This window comes from Phalaenopsis equestris, unplaced genomic scaffold (genome assembly GCF_001263595.1).
Source record: "Phalaenopsis equestris unplaced genomic scaffold, ASM126359v1 Scaffold000301, whole genome shotgun sequence".
Lineage (NCBI taxonomy): Eukaryota > Viridiplantae > Streptophyta > Magnoliopsida > Asparagales > Orchidaceae > Phalaenopsis > Phalaenopsis equestris.
In genome coordinates, this window is record NW_018164743.1 from 1,791,010 (window position 1) to 1,817,105 (window position 26,096).

A 26,096-nucleotide genomic window follows, 5' to 3' on the forward strand; every position below is an offset into this window, starting at 1 on the left:
TGAAACATCTACTCTCCTAACCGGATTATTAGATGTTCGACGTTTAATGTAACATATCTCTCTAATCTCACATGATATTGGGGGGCTGTACCAACTATTTCATGGATATATTTATTTTTCATTTTGTCTCTAAGTGTAAAGCCACTCATCCACCTAAGCATTTTCATCTCAGCAATTTTATGCTCATCTTTTATAGGCCAATATTCTCACCACGATTTCTAATATTTTTCTTAATGCTAAGTTGTAGATGCATTACTTTGCTTCGATCATCCAACTTGAATTATAATAATAAGATCTTCGTCTATATCACCATTACTTTGAACAATCAAACCAAGAAACCTAAAATGTTCACAACTTTTGTTGATTTGTTCACACATTTTTACAACTTTGTTACTATATCTACTATTAGTAAAATTGTTTTTCATGTATTCAATTTTAGATCTACTCAAATGATATTGGCTTAGAGCCGATTCCTGATGTAATCCAACTGAAATAGGAAAATAATTGGTCAATCCTTCTGTTCGAACACAAGTAAGCTCTAGTATACATATCTTTAATGACTTGAATATAAGTCATATTAACACATTTTTTTTTCTAGAACTCTCCTAAGAACTTCTCGTGGAACTTTATCATAAGCTTTCTAAATCAATAAAAATTATATATATATATCCACCTTACTCTCCTTGTAGTTCTCCATCATGCCTCTCAATAAATGTATATCTTTCATGGTAGACTTGCCTGACATAAATTCAAGTTGTTTATGAAAAATTTTTGTATTGCATCTTAAAATATGTTCAATTACTTTCTCCCATAATTCTAATGTGTTATACTTTAACTTAATTCCTCTATACTTTACTATCTTGTGCTTCTCTTTTATTCTTAAAAATATGTCCAAAATGACACTTACTTCTTAGCATCACAAATAGTTATCTTAGACTCTCTATGAGCCATTATATATTTTTTTCCATTTCCTTAAGCTTTTACATTTAGATCAATATTCTCTAAGTATCTTTTGTCACTTGTTTAATAGTTTATGTTACTTTATGTCACATAGAATTAACTTCTTTATGAACATCCTAGATCTTAAAAATGCTAAAGTTTGCTCATAAATTTTTTTTAGTTTTTTAAGTGCTTCCATCTAATTCTATAACAATGTGTCATTATATTTTAACTATTCATCTTAAATTTAAAATTAATAATCGATGTTGAGTATTCAAATTTTCATTTGCACTGACCTTATATTTTTTACATTCTCGACAATTTGTTTTTTTTATAAAAAATAATTAATTTGTGTTTTATTAGATCTATTTTTATAAGTAATAATATGTTCATCTCTAATAAAGTATTTGTAATAATAATATTATAAGCTAAAAGAAAATTCAATATGATTCTACCTTTTTCATTAATCATTTCAAAATTATAGTCACCATGAATATTTTTTAAGACATTCTATTACTTCTGCCAACATCTTCATTTAATTCTCATCCAATATAACTATTTTTTTTCAGAGGTATCATTTGTATTAATTTTTTGCAGTTTCAAATTTTTCGTTTGTACATATATCCAAACTTACTTGATGAGCACAAACATTTATAATATTAGAAATTTTAGTGCCAACATTAATCTTTAAGACTATATTTATTTCTCCAATCAAATTAATTTTTATAATAATATCTTTCAAACTCTTATTTTTAATTATACTTACACATTTTCTAGTATGACTCTTACATGCATGCTTAAATTAAAAAAAATAAGTTATCAAACTCCTAAGCCTTTTCTTCAACTCATTTAGCTTCTTGAATGTATAAGATATTTATTTTTCTATGAATAATAATATCTGTTAATTTCATTAATTAACCTGTGAGAGTATATATATTCTAAGATAATTTCTTAATATTAGTTTCATGTACTAACTTATTTTCTTGCATCCGTTCATAATGTGAGAACTATTGCTTATTTAACACTACACTCGGGTGCCAATGTAACGACCCTTACACATTTTTACAGTATTCTTGTCATACAACATGTCGTTTTCAAGCGATTTTTTTAGCATTTAAACATTGATTTAAAATATTCATATCATAATTTTTTTCGATAAAAAATTCTACGCTGAATACCGACTATGTAAAATAACCCTTTATTTTTTGCATCAGTAGTTTTGGTTTTTTTTTTTCTTTTCATATCCTAAATTTTTTTATTTGTAAAGAAAATTATTATATTTTATATTGTTATAAGTGTTCTTATGTTTTTTTTGTCTTTTAGAAATTTAATGTTGAAAAATTGTTCTTAAATTGAATTTATTAATGTGATAGCTAGAAGACCGTTATATTTTATTTTTAATAGTAAAAAATTGTAAAATTCAAAATTTTCTTAAATTTTTTGTTTTGTTTTTTTCATAGTAATTTTACGATTGCTTTTCAGAGTCGTAGCAATTAATGGTAAGGGTATGATGGGCAGCACCTTCATTATTTTTTTCAGATTATTATTTCACTTTTAGTTGGCTCTACATTTTTTTTTTGGACGTTTTTGTAATATATTTTTCATGAAATAATTTATATATAATGGATCTGTTAGTATGGTGGATGCAGGAAAATGATTGTTCAACTTTTTAATAATATTAACAATAAATAGTTTCTTAAAAATAATATTAATACGATTAGAGGCATTTACACACATAACATTCAATTCTTATGTATTTACATATTGAACCCCCAAAACTTTGTTTTTAACATCTATGTTGTCCAAATATCTTTAATATCACAAATAAGATATCGCGATTTTAATTTTTAAAAGGTGTATCATGTATCAATTAGGTGACATATATATATATATATCTATACATTGAAGTCCCTTTCCGCATGAGATTCCCACTCCTGATTTATCCATGATTGAGGCAACCCTATAACCATCCTGAAAAACAACAATAAGAAGAAAGGTCTCTACATACATATCATACAACTGTTATATATAACAGTTGTATGATATGTATGACAGTTGTATGATATGTATGTAGAGACCTTTCTTCTTATTGTTGTTTTTCAGGATGATTATAGGGTTGCCTCAATCATGGCTAAATCAGGAGTGGTAATCTCATGCGGAAAGGGACTTCCAAGTTAACATAGATAAATCACTTTACTCTATTCCATGGCATCACATTATTTCTCATTGGTTTTCTTTAACGTTGTATTATGTGTTTGTATATCCTAAAAATTGACTCTTGCCTAGTCGAAAGTAGGGCTGTAAACGAGCTGAGGCTCGACTCTTGTTCGGCTCATTCGAATTTGGCTCGTGTTCAAATTGGCTAATGAATTGTGTGTTGGTGTTCGGCTCAAATAACAAATTTTTGTTCATGTTCGGCTTGAAATTGGCTTTTTAGAATATAAAATGATTATAATAATTATTATTTTAAATTAAATAAAATAATAATTTTATCTATTTTTTTATATTTAATTTTAACCAGAAAACATTGATTAACTAAAAAAATTTTCAAGAGCATATTTAATACAAAATTTTACCCAATAAAAATATTAATATTATTTATAATTGACTGTAAACAGTATTATTTGTGTGTTTTCGGCAACAATAACACGCAAATTTACTTGAATAACATCGCCGCTGCCGGTTACCTAAAAAAACACTGCAATGACACCGCAATAACACCGTAAGTAAACTCGAATAACACCCCCACCAAAATACGCCAATAAAAGCGGGACCTCAAATAAATTCGGAATAACACTTGTATAACACCGTAATAACACCACAAAAACGAGCCTGAGATTGCTCAATATCGACATTATTAAGACACTCAAATGTCCATCATATGCCATCTAATCAAAAGAAACTCTTCATACCGTTTAATCAAAGCGGTTCATACTCATGCATTAATTGCACTCGAAACTCTATAAATAAAGCTCCACTTCTATTCTCATGGTATGGAGAGTTGTAAGCTTGAGGAGGAGAGCTTAAAGTCTGAAGAAAAGCTTGAAGCTTAGAGGAGCTGAAGTCCAGCATCACCTCATCGCCGATAGCCGCCAACCCATATATATATATATATATAGACACAACTTAAAAGAAAAAAAATGTTTATGGAACTAACGTTCTTTATTTATTTTCGTCATCATCGGTACAACAGCTGTACAAATTCATTTTACATCCCTCTACAATTATCTTTACAATACAATGCAATATGCACGTATTTTATTACATATACCTATAACAGAGCCATCCAACTAAAACAAATGGCTTTCTGGTTATAAATATCAGAAAAAAAAAAGTATAAAATAGCTGAGAATGTACAAATTTGCATCAAACACACAGAAAACATGACACCATTTTGCAGATTTTCTTAGTTCTCCTTTCAATCATAAGAAAAATTGTAGCAATTGTGTTGAAGAAGGGATGAGAAGAAGTTGCAGATGAGTTATGGGTCTCTGCAACCTGATGAATTTCAGCACAGAAGCCATGACTTCTTTCTTCTCTTCCAGAATTGAAGCTATGGCTGCTGCTTCTGGTTCGGAGATAGAAGCTTCTCCCTCCGATCTCTCCAATTTTGTCACTTTTGTTAAGACCTGCATAGTTAAAGAAGTTTATGATATGTTTATTATATAAGAAGGGGAATTTACAAACATACATCCAAATTCCTATATATTTACATATCTATATAACGCCTATAAACTTTAGTTTTACTTTTTTACATTTATATCACCCAAATCTTTCATAATCCATCAAAAGTATACCACCGCTTTAACTTTTAAAAAGCGAAATACACATTTTGGCATGGTTTGCAAAAACAGACGACAGAGAAAGGAAAAGCATTTTGGAGGAAGAAAAAAGAAGAACTTCAGGAATCAAGTACGAATCCCGATTGCTGAAATCCACAGAACAGGAAAATGAAGGCCGGCTGCTCTTCTTCTATTGTGGTTTGCATCTTGTATTCTTGAATTCGTTGAAATTAACAAACTCTTACGTTTAATGAAGTTGATGTATGCCACCTATTTGGTGATGGTTGATTATTAATTTCCTCTAGTAATATTCTATAGAAGCATTTTGTGCATCCATTAAGTTGATTAGTGGAGTTCTTTACGTGACCTATGGGTCCCGTGATTTTTACTTTATTTGAGGGGTTTTCCAAGCTAATAATTTGGTATTGCTTATTCTAGTCGGTTGTTTGCTCAATTTGATTGTGTGTATGCTTGTAATATAGTAAGTTTTTCGACTATTTCTCCAACAAGTGGTATCTGAGTTAGGAATAATTTGTGTTGGTTAAATAAAGGAGTTTATTAATAACAACAATAACATGAATAAGCTTACGACAACCAATTACTAAATTTGGAAGTCACATATGGAAGACTTACTTTGTTGTTTGGACTTAGAAGATATACTTTTGGATACTAACAAAGTTGGCCGATAAGGATTGGACTAAGTTGAATACAAAATCAATTAGCAAGATTCGACAATGGGTTGACAATAGTGTTTATTAATATTTTACTAATAAGACAAATGTCAACAAAGTTTGAGAAACTCTGAGAGAGTTGGGCGAAAAGAAAAATGCACATAATAGGACTTTCTTTTTAAAAAATTGATGTATCTTAGGTACACTAATGGAATTGTATTTTCTAATCACTTGAATGTTTTTAAGAAGATATTGAATCAATTAGCAGCATTGGAATGAAGTCAAAACTTGATGTCCTTGTCTTGTGTTTGATCAGTTCCTTGCCATTTAGTTGGGAGACTTTTGTTGTTTCTCTTAGCAATTCTGCTCCAAATGACATTCTTACTTTGAATATAGTGAAAGAGAGTATGTTGAATGGAAAAAAAAAAAAAGATAAATGAGCGAGGGATAATTATGTAGAATCGGGTGTTAATTTAAGTGAAACAGGATAAAAAAAAAGAGTAGAAATCATAAGTATTGTGAAAGCAATGACAAATCATGAAGAAAGTTTCAGACAAAGAATGAGTTCATATGTTTTCATCATGACATATCGAAGCATAAGCAGACTCAATACAAATTGTTAAAAAGAGAACAAAAGCAGAAGCAGAAATATGAAATAAAGAAAAATAATGCTAATACAACAACTGTTGCAGATAGGGATGACCCTATTACTTGTAATAGAAACAATATTAATCTCACATATAAGGATTCTCGTTGTGCACTTGATTATAGTACTCATATCATGTCACTTCTTGTCGTGATGTGTTTTCTATCTACAATGAGGGTATGTTTGGTCATCTGCAAATGGGGAAAGATGCAGAATGCAAAGTTGCGGGCATGAATAATTTCTACATGAATCCTGACTCCAGATGTTGATTGTCTCTAAAAAATATAAAACATATTCCTAAGGTCAATTTGAATTTGATCTTCAATGGTGTACTTGATGATAAAGGATGCCATAACCATTTTGGTGAAGGTAAATGGAAGCTCACTAAGAGATCATTCCTGACTGTTAGAGGAAAGAAGCACAATTCTCTTTATTTGATGGAGGCTTAGTATTAAGGGGGAGAAGTGTATGCAACTGATGATTCATCCACTCAACTATACGATATGCGACGGAGCGACTCGATCACGCGAGTTAGAATGGTATGAAGAAGCTTTCATAGAAAAAAAGGTTATTCCAAACTTGAAGACTGCCGAATTGGAGATATGTACTCATTGCTTGGCCGATAAACAACATAGAATCTCTTTTTAAACTCTCCATCCACCTATAAAAATTAATGTGTAGGATTTGGTGCATATTGATATATGTTCTATGGATGCTATGAGCCTTGGTGGTGCTCGTTATTATATTACTTTCATTGAAACTTGTTTCAAGAAAGTGTGGGCTTACACATTGAGATATAAAGATCAGACTTTAGGTTTCTTCAAGATTTTTCAAATGACAGTTGAGGTAAACTAGAAAAAAGCTGAAGTACGTCCGTTCAAATAATGGTAGTGAGTAAAGTGGGCCATTTGAGGCGTACTTTAGAACTTATGGAATCAAAATTAAGAAGACAGCCAAAAACTCATTAGCATAATGAAGTTGCTGAGAAGATGAACTGCACAATTAATGACATAATTCGTTTCATGCTATCTTCTTCAAAACTGCCTAAGGTTTTTTGGGGAGAGGCTTAAAATTGGTGGTTCACCTGATAATCTTATACCTTCAGCTTTTTTGAATCATGCCATACCACAGAGGGTTTGGACAGAGAAAGATATTATATATGGGCGCTTAGAGTTTTTAGATGCATAACATTTGTGCTTATTCCTAGAGATGTGAGGTCTAAACTTGATAGCATAACAAGGCAATACATCTTTACTGGGTACAACCACGAGGAGTTTAGGTACAAATTTTAGAATTCGATTGACAAGAAGATTATCAGAACCAAAGATGCAATTTTTTTGAAGACTAGACCATTGTAGATTTTGAAAAACCAAATGAGTCAAAGTGTACCAATGAAGAACAAGTTGTGAGTCACTTTCAACAGAAGATGATCCAAATGTTGAGGACCTAGAAGATGCACCATTTGGACCTTTGTTAACAAGATACAACAGAAATATCAACCTTTTAAGACATATTCTACCAGTGAATATGTGATGCTTACTAACGGGTGATAATCAGAGACTTTACCTGGAGGTTTTTTCATATGAGAAGTGAGAAGAGTTGTTGAGTGCCAGAAAAATGTGATAAAATTATTGCATGGGAACCACACTTATGATTTGTTGAAACTACTAAAGGACACGAAAACTTGAAAGAACAAATGAGTATTCAAACTGAAGTCGGAGGAGAATAGCTCACAACCAAAGTAGAAAACAAGGTTACTTGTGAGGGATATAGTCAGACAGGTAGTGCCAATTTCGATTAGATTTTCTCACCGATGGTGAAGACAAGTTCAATCTATCTTGTATCGGGATTAATTGTCAGTTTGAATTTGGAGGCGAAACAACTTGATATAAAAAACAATCTTTTTTCCCAATGATTTAGAAGAGAAGATTTACATGGAACGGACCAAAGGCTTCAGAGACAAAGAAAATGAAGATATTGTATGCAGATTAAGAAAGAATTTATATGGGCTTGAGCAAACGCCAAGTTAGTGGTATAGGAAATTTGATATTTTTATGAAAGCAAATGAGTACCTTAAGACCACTTGTGACTATTGTGCTTTTATAAAAAAATTCTCTAATAATGATCTTGTGATTCTCTTACTATATATCAATGAAATGTTGGTCTATGGTCATGATGGGACTAAAATTGAGAAGCTCAAGAGAGAACTTGACAAATCTTTTGCCATGAAAAACTTGGGACCGACAAAACAAATATTTGGAATGAACATTATTCTTGATAGGAAGAAGAACAAGTTATGATCATCTAAGGGGAGGAATATAGAGAGTTCTTGAAAGATTCAATATGAGCGGCATGAAACTAGTCGTATCTCCACTTGCAAGACCATTTAACCTAAACACTAAACAATGCCTTATAAGTGAATGAGAATCGAGAAATGAAGAAAGTGTATTATGCATCTGCAGCCGGTAGCTTGATGTATGTTATAATATGTACGAAACAAAATATTGCTCATGCAATTGGCATTAGTCTATTTCCTTCCAATTCGAGAAAGAATATTGGGCAGTAGTTAAGTGAATTTTAAGGTATCTCAGAGGTTCTTCCAAAGTGTGTTTATGCTTTAGAAACGATAATCCTATTTTGCAAGGTTATATAGATGCATAAATAGATGGTCATGTCAACTCAAGAAAGCCCATTTTGGGATACTTGGTTACTTCTGCAAGGGTGCAGTTTCATGACAATCTAAAATACAGAAGTGTGTGACTTTTGTCAAAGAAACTTGCAAAGAAGTCTTGCAAATAAAAAATTTGTAACAATAGTTGGGCCATAAACAATAGAAGTTTATCTTATATTGTGATAGTCAGAGTTCAATTCATCTCAGTGGACATTACACATTCCACTCACTTTCGAAGCATATTCATGTGGGATGTCATTGGATTCGAGATGCACTAAACTCGAATAAGTTACAATTTAAGAAGATCCATACCGATGTGAATAATTCTAATATGATGACAAAAATATCCCTGAAAGAAAAGCTTACAGTATGTCGAGGAATCGCATGAATAAGCGAGTTTTTTCTTCGCGTGATTGAGAGGGGGTGATTGTTGTGGGTCCATCCTACGTGATGTTTGCACTGTTCAGCTTGAGAAAAAACTGAAAATCGATTTTCTTTATGAATAAAAAAAGAGTTGTCATTTTTTTCCTTACTCCATACCCACGTCCCTCGTCTCTACAGTTTTCGCACAAACAGAGCAATTCGACTCTTGCTAGCTATCTTTCGAACATAGGAGACAAAGAAAGGAAATGCATATGGCGGAACAAGAAGGAAGAACTTCAGTAAACAAGTATGTCTCCCAATTGTTGAAATCCATATGACAAGGAACTGAAGACCGCTTCTAGTTTTCTATTGTGATTTGCATCATGTATTCTTGAATTTGGTGAGATTACTAAATCCTTATGTTTGATGAAGTTGATATATACCAATTACTCAATGATGGTTGATTACTGATTTCCTCTAGTAGTGTTCTAGAGAAGAACTTCGTGTATCCATTAAATTGATTATTGAATGTATAAGTGACCTACAGGTCCTGTGATTTTTATTCTATTTGAGGGGTTTCCTATGCTAAAACTTTGATGTTGCTTATTCTCATCAGTTGTTTGTTTAATTTAGCTATGTGTATGCTTGTAGTCTAATAAGTTTTTTTATTGTTTTTCCAACAAATACATATGAATTGAGTGATATGCATGCAAAGCTTTCTGACATATAAGAAGGGGCATTTACATCTATGCCATCCAATTCTATGTATTTACATATCTAACGCCTATACTTTGATTTTTGCATTAATATCACATCAAATATATTATTACTTTAACTTTTAAAAAGTGAAATACACATTTTCATGCATAGGTAGGGCGGAATGTATACGCAAAATTTAAAGTTTATGTGTTAGAAATTAAATTACATCGGAATTGAACGTTATATATGTAAATCTTCCTTTATGATATTAATTCGACAGTCACATAATATGAACTCTAACGAGAAAATTGCTGCACAACGAACATGTGGTTTGTTCAAATATTAAGATTTTAATATTTATTTTTGTAAGAAAAAAAAAATATGTACTGAAAATTGAGATTTGATGCAAGACAAAATTGATTTGTACAAAATTTTATGCCTTAGTTGAAGCTTACTGACAATTAATTCAAGAAGAAGAATAATGCAAAAAAAAAAAAAATCAATTATTCTAATTTTTAAAATTCATACAAATCGCAAGCTAAAACAAGTAAAAAACTGTAAAATTGCTTACTGTGGAGGCTGAAATGAGAATGATGGAGCTCAAAGGAGGCCACCGCTTGCAGGTCCAGCTGCGGGCTCCTCCCCTCGCGGCTGTATTCATCGACGACGGCAGCTATGGCTTCCTCCACGCTGGCCCCGAGCTTCACCATGGCTTTCACCGGCCCTGGACTCCCTTCTACTGCAACGCTGACCACCACCTTCGTCTCCTGCGGCTTCCATTTTAATTATTTTTAAAATTTAAAATTTCTTTTTAACATATTATTAAAAAGCACAAAATTATTTTTGGGAAATTTACCTATATACCACACAAGTCTTATGGAATTACATAACTAACACCTAAAATTTGATATAGCCTATGCATTAAAAAGGTACATTTGATTAAGAGAAAAAAAGTTGATAAGTGATATTTTTATGTGATAAAGATTTAAGTGCTATGACTGTAAATATTAAATTTTGGGTGTTAGATATGTAAATACATAAAAATTGTGTAGTATATATGTAAGGGTCTATTTGGAAAAATTTTCTGTCTACTTTGCTCAGATCGACACCACAGTTCTATTTGATAAACTAATTTTTTGCTATTATCTAAAAATTTTTAAGGTATGAAAAGTTTTTGACCTCAACTGTTAAAGTATGTTGATTTCTAGAAAGTTACGATCTGACTTTTTGAAAATACAATAAATTTGTAAATTCACTTCAACTTTTTGAATAACAGTTTCTTCTGTAGTAGCTTCGTCAAACAGTTGCAACTATCCCAAAAAAACTCTACATATTTTTTTTTCTTTTCCGGTTGAGTTTTTAATGAACCTTATTTCTTTTAATTATTTCATTTGAATTTTATTAGTTTAGGGTATAATTTTCGGATACTATGAAACTGACAAAAAAAGGGACTGTTTTGATATGTTCTTGACTGAAACTAATCAGCTTTGATAGTTTCAAGTAGGAGTGGTAACGATCCAATTTCAATTTGAGTTGGGTGGCTTCAAATCGGTTTGAAAAAAATTTGATTCAAAATTTTGGCTCATTATTTTCGATCCGAGCTAAAATTCAAATTAATTTTTGAGAGATCAATGATCTTTGAGCTAAAATTTACTAAAATCACAACTAACATTATAAGGGTAACGATCTGATTTCGAGCCCGAGTTGGGGCCAGCTCAAATCAAATTCGACTCAAAATTTTAGCTCGTAGCACAACTCCTTTGTTTCGATCCAAATCAAAATTCAAATTAATATGCGAGCAATTAACGATCTTCAGGCTAAATTCACAGCCCTAGTTTCAGATCATTTTAACTGAAAGTTAATGACATGATTAAATATGTTTTAAAACCATTATTCCATCTCAATTTTGTTCTAATCACATTTCGGTTTCATTGAATTTGGTAATTTTCTGTATTTACTTTATTTTATAATATTTAAATTATTCTAAAAATATTTTATTAAAATATATTGATTAATGCTTTAAAATAATAAATATTATTTTTAAACGAATTTTTACTCGAGTTTCATGATTTTGGCCAAATCTTGCTTGTTTCAGTTAAATTTTAGTATTTGCTTCCACAGTTTCGATCAATATGACCTAATTTCAACAATTCCTGACTAAAACCCCCAATCAACACAGAAAATTATTCGGCGAATTTCGTATTAAAGTCTAATTAAACCCTTTGCTTTCGGCATTTTAGAATCATTCTTAAACAAATCTCAAAACCTTCCCTAAACTTACCCTTCGATTCCCTCAAACACTTGGAGAAAAAAAAAAAAAATCATCGAATAAAACCTGTAATTCAACTTAACATCAACCAACCTCCCTTGAATCTCCCACGGCAGCCGACGGAGATTTTAGCCACCGCGACGCCGACATCACATCGGTACATGTATGCGGTCTAGGAATACGAATCGACGCCGTCCACTTCCCTTTCTCTCTTTCTCCGCCGATAGCCGGAACCCTCCACAAGATCGGCTCGGAGGCGGAGCGCGGGAGAATCCCATAGGGTTTCGAGCGCTTTGGCCGGCGAAGAGGAAGGAGAATCGGCCGGCGGGGAGATGACGTCAAAGGGTGAGGCGGCCGTCGGGCATCGCTGGAGAGGTTCGATGGCGCGCGGTGGAGCTTTAGGGTTTTCTCCGGCATGAAGTAGGTGGGAAGAGGAAAGTGGAGGAGAGCTGCACGAGCTGCTGCAGCGGTACTGTGCGGGAATGGAAGTTTAACGTTGTTTTGAAACGCCTGTAGCTTGTGTAAATTACGGGAGTACCCCTACCTTTTTTCTTTTCCTTTTATACCTAGCGGTGCTGCATGCGTTAATGCGATGTTATAATTTTTGAAAGTTTAGAAAGGAAAAATTATTGTAAACAGACAACAGAGATGCATGCGATGTTCAATCCTGTTTCTAGATCACGGTGATTTATGGTCAGAATGTATTTTAATGGGTCTCACTTTATAATTTTTTTTTTAAAAAAAATTGATTTCATCATGAACGTAAATCACCGTGATTTATGGTTATGATTGGACACCCCATGCAGACACCATATGTAATAATTTTTTGTTAGATAGAAATTGGAGTTTTGTATTTTAAAATTAACAGATATATTTTGAGGAAGAGAAATTTTGAATAAGACCGTTGAAATTTATTTTTTAGATTTATTTTAAGTTTATAAATTTGATTATTTTATATTTAAATATAAACATTAATGATTAAAACAATGGTAATTAGATTCATTATTATAAATGTAAAAAAAAAAAAGTATGTTATTTTAATTACAATTTTAATTAGGGATAAATCTCAAATTTGTTGAATCTATATAAATATTTATTTACTCTTAATAAATACATATAAAAAATAAGATTTATAATTTGGACTTTTTTTAAGTATATGTGCCAAAAAAAGTTTATGGATCATATTTAAAATAATAATAATTAAATTCATTCATATAATTTTTTATATAAAAAAAAGTAGCTTACAATATTATTTTGATATTAAATTTTTTTATCAAAAATAGTCTCAAAGTCATTTAATTGTAATATTAAATAAGCATAAATGTTGATGGACAAAAATATAAATATTTATCAATTTTCCCAATAAACAAATAACTAAAAAAATCTAAAATCAAATTTAAATCTAATTAAAATGATGAATTTAATGCATTTGAAATTTTTTTCAAATTAATTCGGTATTAGTTTTGACTTTTGGGTCCACAAAAGTTCAAATTTGTGGGGGGCAATGATGAGCACTTTTTTATAACATTAGAATAATTATTTTTGTAATAATTTAGGGGCATTTTGTAATTTTGGCGTTAATTATTGTTGGCGGCAGAAGAAATAAAAAAATAAAAATAAATAAATAAAAAATAAAAGATGAAGGCAACCGTTTGGATGCTGTCAGCGTTGCTTCCGCGGTCGGCGGGGAGGTCAAGTGGGACCCCACAAGCAGTTTATATTGTTACATTAAAATAAAACAAATGTGGGGGCGCCATTTACTTACATATCCAACCTCAATTCTTTTATGTTTACATATCTGACCTCAAAAGATTGTTCTAGTGTTCATAAAATGGATATTTAATGCACATAAATAATTGATAAATTATTAATAATGTCGAGTATCGAATGAATTGCTCAAATGAAAATAATTGATTGACGTTTAAGTAGAATATGTTAATATGTTACAACCGTGCCTTTGGTTCTTAGATGTATCGAATCGTAAGTTCATTAGTGAGACCTAAAAAGTTTTTGTTAGTAGTTTGTTTATACATGAAAGATCTTATAATGTTACCTAGCAATCAAGAATACAATTTATAAAGTCATGTGCTATCATTCACTCTGGACTTTTTGTCAAATACTTGAAATAAAATGAAAAAAAAAGATAATAGATCACATGGAAGCAATATTCAATGTAAGGGTTCGTATATTGAAGCGTAGGATGACGTATGAAAGGAATCGAAGTTATATTTGAAAGATGAACATGTCATATTGCTTACTCTATAGATTTATGGAAGCTATTTGCTCAACTTTAAAGAGTTTTTTTTTCTTGTCGAAAAATACAAATAAATAAGTTTTAATGATTATAATGGTTTTTTTAAATTTTTTATATTTTGTATAAAAAAGATGATTATGTTCGCCAAACTTAAGATTTGATATTACCTTTCTATTTGGTAAGTATTGGGGGAAATTATTGGTTGTAGTGGTAGTTGATTCAAATGATGAGCTTTTCACTTTAAATTTTGCTATTATAATGTAATAAGCCTTTGTCATAGTTCCTTAGAACCATATATAAGCCACTAATTGGGACAATTAATAAAAAATTATGTACAATTTCCAACACTTGATAGTTTGGTTCATATATGTTATTAAATATTTATGGGCAAGACACAATCACTCTTTTGATGAATGGGATGTTGAAACTTTATGCTAGAAGTGGTATTGAGGCTATTAATAGTGGGAACATAATTTTTTTTTATTAATTTTATGATCTACATAAAAAATATCAAAGAAAAAAAATAGATGCTTAACTATTTAATGGAGGCATAACAAATTTGATATTATCTCATTATTATGATGCTAAATATGGAACAATGCCACCAATATTTTAGAATAGTGTTTTTAAGCCTGCACGAGGGCTCCCTAAAAAAAAAAGGTTGTGTTCTTTACTATAATGATATTACATTGCTCGTTAGCACCCTGCTATTACCATAAAATAAGAGTCTACAAGAAAATCATCATTTTTACACTTATGTACAATGATAATAGTATAGAAATCTGAGCCTGAAATAAGAAAATATTTAGAACTTATAAATATTGACACTCCTGAATACTAATTTTTTGACAAAACATGCATGTACTTTCGAAGGAGATTATAGATTCACATACACTCATCCTCAAATCTATCAAATAAAATGCTTACATGTAATTTCTTGGCATGAGACATACAAATAAAAAAAAAGTTTCTTTATCAAGCTATAATATAATCCATGTTATAGAATATGTTATAAGGAAATATTTCACATAATTTTAAAATTCTACCACTATGACCCAAGAAGAAGCATAGTCAAATTACTTGCATCATATATTAAGAAATGATCTAGTAGGTCATGCACACATCTATACACAATGACCAAGGACACATGAAATGAATGATACAATATAATTTTTAGTACTCTTAAGATTTTTTATGGAATAAAACCATTTATTATAGTAACCTAAAAATATTATGAATTATATAAATTATTAATAAAGTGAAAATGTTAAAATCAAATTATAATTTAATATTATTAAATGTATGCACTTAATTATGGCATAAGAAGTACATAAAAAATGCCATTGTAAAGCTAAAAGGAATGAAAGTACAGCTCAGACTAGCGCTGGTAGTTGATGCCAATCAAAGCATAATAAGTTTACTTGAAACATTCAGGTTATCCATCTAAATATTATAAGATAGTAATATATTTTTAGAACATTCTTTTTTATTTTGTCGATAGCCAAATTGAAGAGCAAGAAATTATTTTTGGAGGTTGTTACAAATATTTCAATAATAAAGAAGTGGTCAATTACAGGCTTTCATATTTTAGAAGTTTTAGGACATATTTATTGCATACATCATTTACATTAAATTAGATAAAACCATTATTTTCTTATTACATTTTTTTTACTGTTAGTATTTGCTCATAAATATATTACATCAATTTATAGGTGAAATGGTCATGTCCTTCGAGAATATTATACTTATCTTTAGAATTACAGTCCATGACCTAGCTTTGGTTAGGTATATCATGGTCGATAAAGGACAGAGATAGAAGTCATGGCTTAACCCTTGTGAAACACTATTTGGTAGTTATCCAAAGAGAGATTATACACAAACACCCAATAAATCAAAATCTTTCTTTAAAATTTAGAATCAGCCACATCTAGGTAAAAATATACATGCTACTTCGGTTGCTAAAATAGAAATTAGATAAAATCACCATTTGACTTGAAAGAGATTGAGTTATATAAGCATGTTTGTGCATATGTATTACTCATAATACATTTAGATGTGAAGTCCTTATGTAGTATCTATGAAAGAATCAGAAAAACTCAACAAATTCAACATAACAAGGTGCATTCAAATTTTTTGAGAATGGAATTTTGAGCATTTATATAAGATAACCAATGCTAAATGTAACTTAGCCATTATATCTTGAAGGGAAGACTCTATGTTACATGTCATATTATAACTACGCTAATTCTAATTAATTAAGGTGACATGTTTCACTATGTATTAAAATTAACATTTGTTAGAGATCGAATGAAGAGATGGTGCATCATATACAAGTTAAAAATGTGCAAGTTTACATTGATAGAAATGATGGTTTGCTTCAGAGTTAGGTTAGCAACATAATGTATAACACAACATAAAAAAAAAAAAAAAATAAATATTAAATATATTATGATATATAAGTGATTTTGAAGCCATATGTGCATGACCATTTCTTAGTTATGCCACATATAAATGTATCCAATTTTCATATTTAAAACATTTGAGTATCATTGATAACTCGAAAGTGTGGATATGTACTTCAAAACATGACAAGAATGTTTGGTGTGATATAATGAATCAATATAGATCATATATAGCAAGGGTATAGGTGAGTTGATAGTAGGAGGAATAAATACATCAATTGGTTTGACTATCATAAAAAATATATATAAAAACGTGGGATAAAATGGTAGTTTATATTATTGAGAAAATTCCAAAAGATGAGAAAATTTGTGTCATACTATATGTAATGGTATAAGTTATAAGGTTCATTATATGACCTTGATGTAATATTGAATCATCTAGGCATGTAGTATCCTCATTGGAGAGAGCACTAGTGTGTGCGTGCGCGTGTCATTTAAGTTTTCTTATTATTTAATAATATATAATAATTAATAATATTATAATATTATTATTTTGTCTGATTAAAAAAGATTCTTCAACAATCTTTTGACATACATAATGATAATGCTAGTATCTTATTACTTGTATTAAAACATTATATAACATCATTCAATAACGCTATAGAATATCATATAATAAATGGCTTGAGGGTGTCATTCCTACATTCATCCACATACCGGACCTCAAACCCTCTACATATGTAGATTACATTTGTTTGTCATTTTAAATATAATACTCATAAGTGCGGCAATATATTACTTGTCTTGGCCATTATTCACCTTAAGTCGGAGTATTTTGAGAGGAACCTACTTAGCATGGTCCTAAATACCAGTTAGACATATACTAATGTTGCTCAAATGTCACTTTTGACAATGCCAAAGACCCATTATAACTCGGGTCAAATTTGAATTTCATCTCCAATTCCACTTTAACATTAGTAATATTTGCATTAACTAACTCATCATTCAATATAAGATACAATAAAAGTGATTGAGAGACTTGAATGTTAGAGTTAGCTTAGAAAGAATCCATTGTGCACAATAAATCATCACACACAAACATAGATATATCATATATGTGGACATAACAATTAAGATGAATGTGTATTTGCAACTCTTTTGATGTACTTACTAATGTAGTTTAAGTGGACATAAAATTCAGGTGTTGGATATGTAATTACATAGGAATTGAGTGTTATATATGTAAAAGCCCCTAACATTAAACTATATTATAATTGAAGAAGTAGAAGCACCTTTACATGACTGGTCTTGTCATTTCAAATAAAGAAATTATTGTCTTCCCACTTGGTCGATCCACCCTTTATCAATTCATTGTACTGCTTCATTAAGAGTTATCCTCAATTGATTTCCAGCCTCCAAATCCCGCATTAATTTATGTGGTGTTTAGGGCTTTTTTTCAATTTTGTTGCTTACAAGTCATGAATTCTCAATTGAATTTGATGTATTCCTATGAAGCGGCACAAAATTTCAAAAAGTGTTATTTACATATATGCCATCTAATTCCTATGTTGGTACATATCTAACGGCTAAACTATTTTTCGTTTTATTCCAACAAATATATCATCTTTTTATATATATGTAGTGTAAAATTATCCATTTCAGTACTAATCTTCTAGGCCCACTTATATTTTATGATTTTTTAAGAAAGTCTAGTAGTCCTCCCTTATAACTTTTATATGTTTGATTTTTAATTGAAATGCTAAAATAATTCCCGATTATATATATGGGGCTGTTGAGAAATTAAGACGAAGAAAAATAGAAATTGACACAAATCTAGAAGATCACACAGAGATTTAACGATGTTCGGTAAAGATGCTTACGTCATCGGGAGCAGAGCGGCGGCTTTTCCATTAATCCAGAAAAAGAGTACATGATACATAATTAAATAATCTAGGGTTACAAACAGGCCTATTATAAACCTAGAAATAGCATAAAAGAAAATCTTAAGGAAACTCCTCTGATATAGACAGAATCTTCCGCTCTGCTCCAGCATCTGTCCATTTATGGTATATGAGCAATATCTAACAGGGGCCGTTTTAATCCAAGAGTTTATAGAAGTGTCATAATAGGCTTGAATCTCTTTAAATTAGAGCTGAAATAATAGTCTCTATTAAGGATTATTAAAGCTCAATTTTAAAACACTTTGAGCACATTTTGTCATTCCTATATAAGCTTTGGTACTATTAAATGAGCCCTATGTAAAAACTTTGGGGACTATTTCGGCACTTTAGTCGTTACTTTTCTTCTTTAAATTTGACAATTCAATAATTATAATTTTATTTGGACATTTCTAAGGAAAATAGAAATTTATTTGGAGTTTATTGACGTTAAAACTATGGCGTAATAGTTTATTAGTCATTAAACAAACTTTGTATTTTAGATTTATTTTTAATGGATTCATTTAAACCCAAGATAATTGGAGCCAAAAAATTTTTTCCTACAAAGATTTACATGCATACCACTCAATTCTTATGTATTTAAGTATCTAACATCTAAATTTCAATTTTACTTTTATATATACATACATATATATATATATATATATATATGCATCTTAATCATATATAATGATATTTTAAATTGACTTAAAACTGTTTTATATTTAATCATTTATATATATAAATAGTTTCAAGTTAATTTCTCAATCAATCTTTTAATCCTTAAAGAATTGTCTTTAATTCAAGAAATTATTGAGTACGGAGAGCGTACGCAAGCTGCTTGCGCTCTTCGACATCAACCATCCCTTTAATTTTTTTTTTTTTAAATTTAGTAAAAGTGTGACCCACTGATATACATAGATGATTGATGTGCGGCTGTGGTCGGAGAACGCACGTGGCATACATAGATGATTGATGTGTGGCTATGATCGGAGAACGCGGCTGTGATCGGAGAACGCACGTGACATACATGGATGATTGATGTGCGGCTGTGATCGGAGAACGCACATAGCTCTGCGTACGCTCTCCGTACGCAATAGTTTTTCCTTTAATGCGATCACTGCACCAGAAGAGAAATAGAAAATTCCTGCGCACAAATTCCCTATAATTATTGTTAAATTTTTATGGTATGTATATGAACCTCACTATCGTTTCCATGGACAAATAAGCCTCCTAATAGCAAAAATTATAAAAAAATACGACAATTATGGTTAGAAATATATTTAAAAGTTCATTTCAACTAAAATACCCATGGCTTTACAAATAGGGTCAAAATTATGGATTTGTTCATAACCAAATCATTTTAACCGAATTAAATTTTGGTTGGATCGGTTCAGGCTCAATTTTATCAAAATTTAGATTGCTTCGATTTTTCGGATGTTGAATTTTGGTTACAATCAGTTTGACCAATTTGAAAACCGGTCTACTCAAACCGGCCAAATGTTACCTCTTTAAACAAACATAATCTTTCAATCAATGTAACTTTTCAAGCTACTTCCTAACATTGCAAAATGTGTGTGTTCACGCTACAATGAAGTTTCACAACGATGGCCTCTCCTTTTATGGACTAGGAGGATTCTGTATTGTCACACGCTACGCTTGATTGCTTAGATTTAAATATATTGTTCATGCTCTTTAATCCTGAACCCAAAAGATCATTAGTTGCTATAAATTACACGTTGAGAATTTAGCAGAGCCTTTTTTGGGTCACTTTTAGCTTAGAACCATGAATAAATTATTTTAAAGTTATATTCAACCGCTCTTTAAATAAATTATAATTGATTAAGATTTAAATGAAATTTGAATCATGATTTAATTATATGATTGAACAAGCTTCAAACCATCTTCACATCATAATCAAACAAGATTTTATTTGTCTTCAAATTATGCTTAAATTATTTTCCAAATCTTATTCAAACTTTCAAAAAAAAGTTCAAATAATATTCATATAAGTTTCATATAAAATTTGATCAGAGTGCGAAAGTAGTTGGAAGAGTTTTGATGATGGTTGAATCATACTTTATGATGAATCGAAGATAATTTGAATATGGTTTAAAACTGGTTCAAAGATGGTTTAATCATGGCTCCATCGTGAACCCGAAGATCGTTCAAATCATGATCAACGAAAGGTTGAAAATGGTTCAAAGATGGCTTAATTATCGTTTGATTATAGTTTAAAGATGACTATTCAAAGAATATTCAAGTCATGATAAAAAATGATTCATAGATGATAGAATAAAGATCTAAAGATGATTCAATCATTCTTTGAATATAATTAAAAAATATTTCATTTTATTTTGCCCTTATTGTCTCTTTTGAAATTTATTCATTTAAAGTATTTTATTATACATGTGAATCTCCACTCTATATATATATATATATATTGCAATGAAATTGATTTGAAGACACAATCGTTGCGGCATCTTGCATCATTTAAAGCTCATTTGATCTTTCTATTTATTTTATTTTATTTCATTTCATTTTTTTTATCAAATTTGGATGCCTTTTTAGCACTTTGGAGTTTATTGAGATGTGAGTTCATTTTAATGCTTAGTTTTAACACCCAATATGGATCCTACTAATAATAAATAAAAATCACGCTAATCTGGCGGTCGTTAGTAGCTGCCTCCTAGATTGATTTGTCAGACTAAATGGTTTCAGATGGTTCAACTCATAAGGTTCCACAATCCTAGATGTTTGGTTTAATAATATCCTTAGATCTACTAATTATATGCCCTCGATAGCTCCATTATTATAGCTTTCATGATTGTTTTTTAGACATGACATCAACTATCCTCCTATTGCTTCCTTTCTCAATGTCTTCAACCATGATACACATTGGTTAATTTCTAATCAACACCTTAACTACTAGTCACCATATCATGCTCCAATTCCTTCCGGCTTTATTAATATCCCAACGCCTAGCAATGGCCTCGCTAGTTCTCATTTGAATGACACCATCATTCCATCTAATTTTTGTTCTCAACGACTTAATGGTCGACATCTTCACGAGTGTCACCCCACCAATTCAATCAAAACTCTCTACACTCAACTCTCTGATTTTCTACTATTTTTGTTTGATTTTACCCACCTTGATATCCATAATATTCAATCTAGTCATCTATGTTAGACCCAAAACACAACACCACCAACTTCTAAGCCAATCAGAACATACTCATTTAACACTAATCAGGATTCAATACACGCCCTTCATATATAACAACTTGCCACTACATAATAAAAGCATCTCCAATCCCAATTTCAAGAGGCCACAATAAGTTCTGAAGTAGATAATAAAAGTATTGCATTCCTCTTTTAAATGTGTTAACAATGATTTCATAAGAGCACTATTATGTTACCATCGAGATTGACATCATATAAAGAAAACTCTTCATTTTCTTTCTCCTCTACCTCATTATTCACTCATCAACTCTAGCCCTAATATATATTATATACTACTTTAATAGTTGGTGCATCCCCTTCAAAGTTGAATTACCCCCTTATTGTATCATAGAATTGAAATATATAATATCATAGAATTGAAATATATAAAATCGTGTACTCTTCACCTATCTTCTCCATCTCTTTCTTCAATCATCTTCCTCTTGTTGAGATGTAGGTCATCTTCATCAAAACAGATTATACGGATATCCCTAAAGGGATTGATTTCACATATTTTTCATACTTTTCCCCCAAGCATGAAATATTTTTTGTGCTATCTCCCCGTCTTATTAGCCAGACGACACCCTCCCCCAATGACATTTAAAACACTTTTTTAGGGCTTCACATCCATGTCATCATATCACCACTCTTAATACAGAGATTACCAATGAAATAAATGACTCTTTGATAATAATTCTCTTAATTAATCTAAGCAAATTAAATTAAGTATCCCACACTTCATTATTTTTATTCTTGCATTATATTTTCTCCTTGATCTCAAGCAACTTGTCAACTTTTTAAGCTTCCCGTGATGGCTACTTGTGAATAATAAAAAATGGCCTTAAGAGTGGTTAGCCATTCACAAAGCACAAAATTCAGAGAAAATTAGTTTGAAATATATATATATATATATATAATGTGTTTTAGGTACATGTTCGAGTTTAAACAGTTCCCATGATAGATATTGATGTCGTGAGAACCATAAGCAATTGATTTTGAAAATGACCGGAATAATGGGCCATGTGACAGGCTATCAAGTAATAATTTGTCAAAAAGCATACAAAAGTTGATTGGTAGATTACACAAAGACTTATCTTTGATGGTGATTAAAATTTAAAGGAGCGGCCAATTAACGGGACCAGGGAACTTCTGTCTACGTGGAGTTTGTTATGCTATTGATGTAATTATTATAGTGTAGGATAAGAAGAATAGCATTTTCTAAAATTTAAGGGGCTAAATGAATAGATTGAGGTGGAATTCGAGTCTATTGGTAACGTATGGGTTATCTAATTCAGACTGCGTTGTTGATGTTGATGGGATTTGATAGAAATTATTCTTAATGAGGCGAACAACTATTACCAAACATGAGAATTATTCAAAGTTTGTCTCTCCATACAGTCTCACATTCAGGACTAGTGTCAAGTTAAACATCTGTTTAGAATTCTTGGTTGATTTGATCTTAGTTTTAGACTAAAGTTTGAGATCAATAATGAGCAATCAGACTATCATACTGAAGCACATGGACATCATATAAAAAAAGAAATTTTTAGATCTTTTTATTCTGCCCTTGCAAGTTCAAAAAAAATATTTTTGCTTCCAACGGAATAAATTGATTACCTCTTGATGACAAATCCAATGCTTTAAAGCTTCTCCTACTTAAAATTGTGGAAGGTAACCTTGCAAAATTTATGACCACCATATAATATTAATGCTCGTTTAAGATACAATAAAGTGCCTATTTTATAAAATCCAACTCATATTAGGAATCAACCATGGCTCTAATTTTATGCTAAGAAGAGCACTAATTTGCTTGTAGCTAATTTACACGTGCAGCCTCCGGCTTTATTTTATCCGCTTATCTGTTGAAAGTTATACGCAAGAAAATGGAAGCAATCGCTGAAACTAAAAATAGACATTACACACGAGCATTCAATACAAAGCAAAAGAGCTTCTATTGTTGCTAATCTCCCTCTCTCAGAAGATTTAATTGTGCATCCCTAAAATCTTAATTACTTTTACTAGTAAAACAAACAGCTGAATATGAAAAATAAGCTAACAAACCTACCAAACTAATATCTTTACATGCAATACAAGCAAAATTTTAATTTTATTCCTTAGAAAGAAAAATAATCTTAAACAACTATATATACAAAAAAACAAAACGTTAAAAAAGACAGAACAAAGATATACAAATAAAATCCACAGATTGAAGAAAAAGATATTCAAAATACTTATACTATTCTCAAAAGAAAGCATAAAACCTTGGATGACCGAAATAGCTGAAGTTAGGGCAATGAAAAATAGCAGGAATTGAATAAGGCTGAAGAAAATAATATTGATAATCATGATGAACTGAGCTTGATTTATTGAGATATAAAAAGTACCACAAAAATTGTCTGATGACATGTGATTTCTGATTAAGAAGCATCCACCGTTTTCTTCATTAGTGCGCTCTATGGGGAAAAAAAATCAAAGAGGTTATTTTACTCCTGAAGCCCTCTGGCAAATTTTCTTATCGGTTAAAACTTTTTGGAAGATTTTTTTAGCGGAAGATGATGTTTTTGCGACGCTCATGATGGATGCAGTTCTGGAGCCAACCATAGCTTTACTTTCTTGTCAGTACTGGCTGATGCTAAAACAGCTGCCTGAATGTTCCCTGCAAAATATATGAGAAGCCATCATGATCGACATGAAACATATTTTTAAAGGAAAATTTAGGCATGCAGTCATAAAGCCGTTGAAGATGAAACATTGAGGGGGTGTTTGGCTATACCCCGGACTTAACTTAAATTTTTAATAAATCCTATAAATTCGAATTTATCAAATCCAAAAGAGTTAAATCTAGAAAAAAATTTGATTCGATCAAGGTTAAATCCAACTAATTCCTATGAAGTGTTTTACGACCAGAGAAGCGACAACTCTCACATCTTCACTTCAATCCGTTAAATCCATCTAATAATTGGATTTAATAAATCCAGGAATTATGTCAAAAACAGAAAATTTTGGATTTAGAAAACTGCAGGATTTAACTTCAACCTTTTTTCCTTTTGACAGATTTACGTTAAATATTAACGTAAATTTGCGTTTAAATTACGCACTAAACACCCCTAAAAAAGGTGGATACAATCGTAAGGCTAATTTATATTCATTTATTCAGATGATGTAATAAGTTTGAACAATCTTTCAGGCGGATCATTTATATTTGTGAATATATTTAGTTGAGTTTAACAATTTGCTCGCTAAAAGGTGGATTAAAATGTTAATTTGATTATTTAACTCCTTATTTGGTGAATTCTTCTATACATTTCAATCATTTTTATATAATATGCACTTCAAAAATGTTGCATATTACTATAAATATAAGTATGATAAACATATTAAGCAAATAATCAGACCGATAGAATAAAATTTTATTTTTATTCATAAAATATTAAAAATAATGCTCAGTAAATTATTTCAATTTTGATGAAATGTATAATCATACATGCAAGTATATAAAAACATTAGCATCCTAATATAGTTAGCCAGGCCTGATTGTGGATTGACCATAAAAAGAAAAATAAAGAAGTTTGTAAAAGTATTTAATCATTTATATCCCTAAGGCTGAGAACTAATTCGGATTAATTTTGTGTGGTAGGGCATTAATCAGGTGATTCAGCTGGGTGAATCAGTCCAACAATTCAGTATTACGTTACTTAATAAAACATATTGCTACTATAATTTAATAGATGAGTTGCTTTGTGAGTTGTCCGGTACTCCAACCTATCAAACAACAGACTAATTACTCGTGAAGCACTATAAAATCTGATAGCAAATTCATACTGAGAAGAAAAAATAGATTTTTAAACTGTGAAGAATCATACCATTTGGAATCGCTTGAGGAGCCCACGCAATGCCTGTAATGTCACCTGTTTATCGGTAAAAAATCGTTAAATATGCATGAACAAAAAAAATTTAAAAATTAATAAATTACATGTTTTCAAAATAATACTTAAGTATGAATGTCTTAGAAGGAACAATGTCACTGCATTTCACATTTTTTTGTATTTCAAGACTCAAGTTGATACCATGTTTATCCAAGCAAAAAACAAAAAAAAATGTACATGCGCTGTTTATCATGGCGGCTCATTAGTAAAAGAGCATTAGCAGCAACAAATGTCATTAAAATATCAAATAGACGCAGCCCGCACCATTCACAATATGTGACTTGCATATATATATATATATATATATATACTCAT

At 30.7% G+C, this 26,096-nt stretch overlaps 2 protein-coding genes across 3 annotated transcripts in view; both read right to left on the reverse strand.

The window, feature by feature from the left end:
- Positions 1 to 4,082: 4,082 nt before the first annotated feature.
- On the reverse strand, positions 4,083 to 12,496 carry LOC110025477 (uncharacterized protein At4g22758). 2 transcript variants are annotated; one of them, XM_020725978.1, is made up of 3 exons: positions 12,134 to 12,496; positions 10,343 to 10,538; positions 4,083 to 4,568 (listed from the first exon to the last, which is right to left on the reverse strand). In XM_020725978.1, exons 1-3 carry the CDS (start codon positions 12,455 to 12,457, stop codon positions 4,306 to 4,308), a joined length of 783 nt encoding a protein of 260 aa, XP_020581637.1. In that variant the 5' UTR covers positions 12,458 to 12,496; the 3' UTR covers positions 4,083 to 4,305. The 2 variants fall into 2 exon arrangements, with proteins under 2 accessions (XP_020581637.1, XP_020581636.1); XM_020725977.1 differs by having other exon boundaries at positions 10,343 to 10,544.
- Positions 12,497 to 24,165: 11,669 nt separating this feature from the next.
- The window catches only part of LOC110025533 (transducin beta-like protein 2), a 29,188-nt gene continuing 27,257 nt past the window's right edge, over positions 24,166 to 26,096 (reverse strand). Inside the window, exons 9-10 of the mRNA XM_020726076.1 lie at positions 25,719 to 25,763; positions 24,166 to 24,511 (exon numbers count right to left, since the gene is read on the reverse strand). Of these exons, the coding sequence (XP_020581735.1) occupies positions 24,426 to 24,511; positions 25,719 to 25,763 (131 nt within the window). The 3' untranslated portion in view covers positions 24,166 to 24,425. The remainder of the gene's footprint in view (positions 24,512 to 25,718; positions 25,764 to 26,096) is intronic.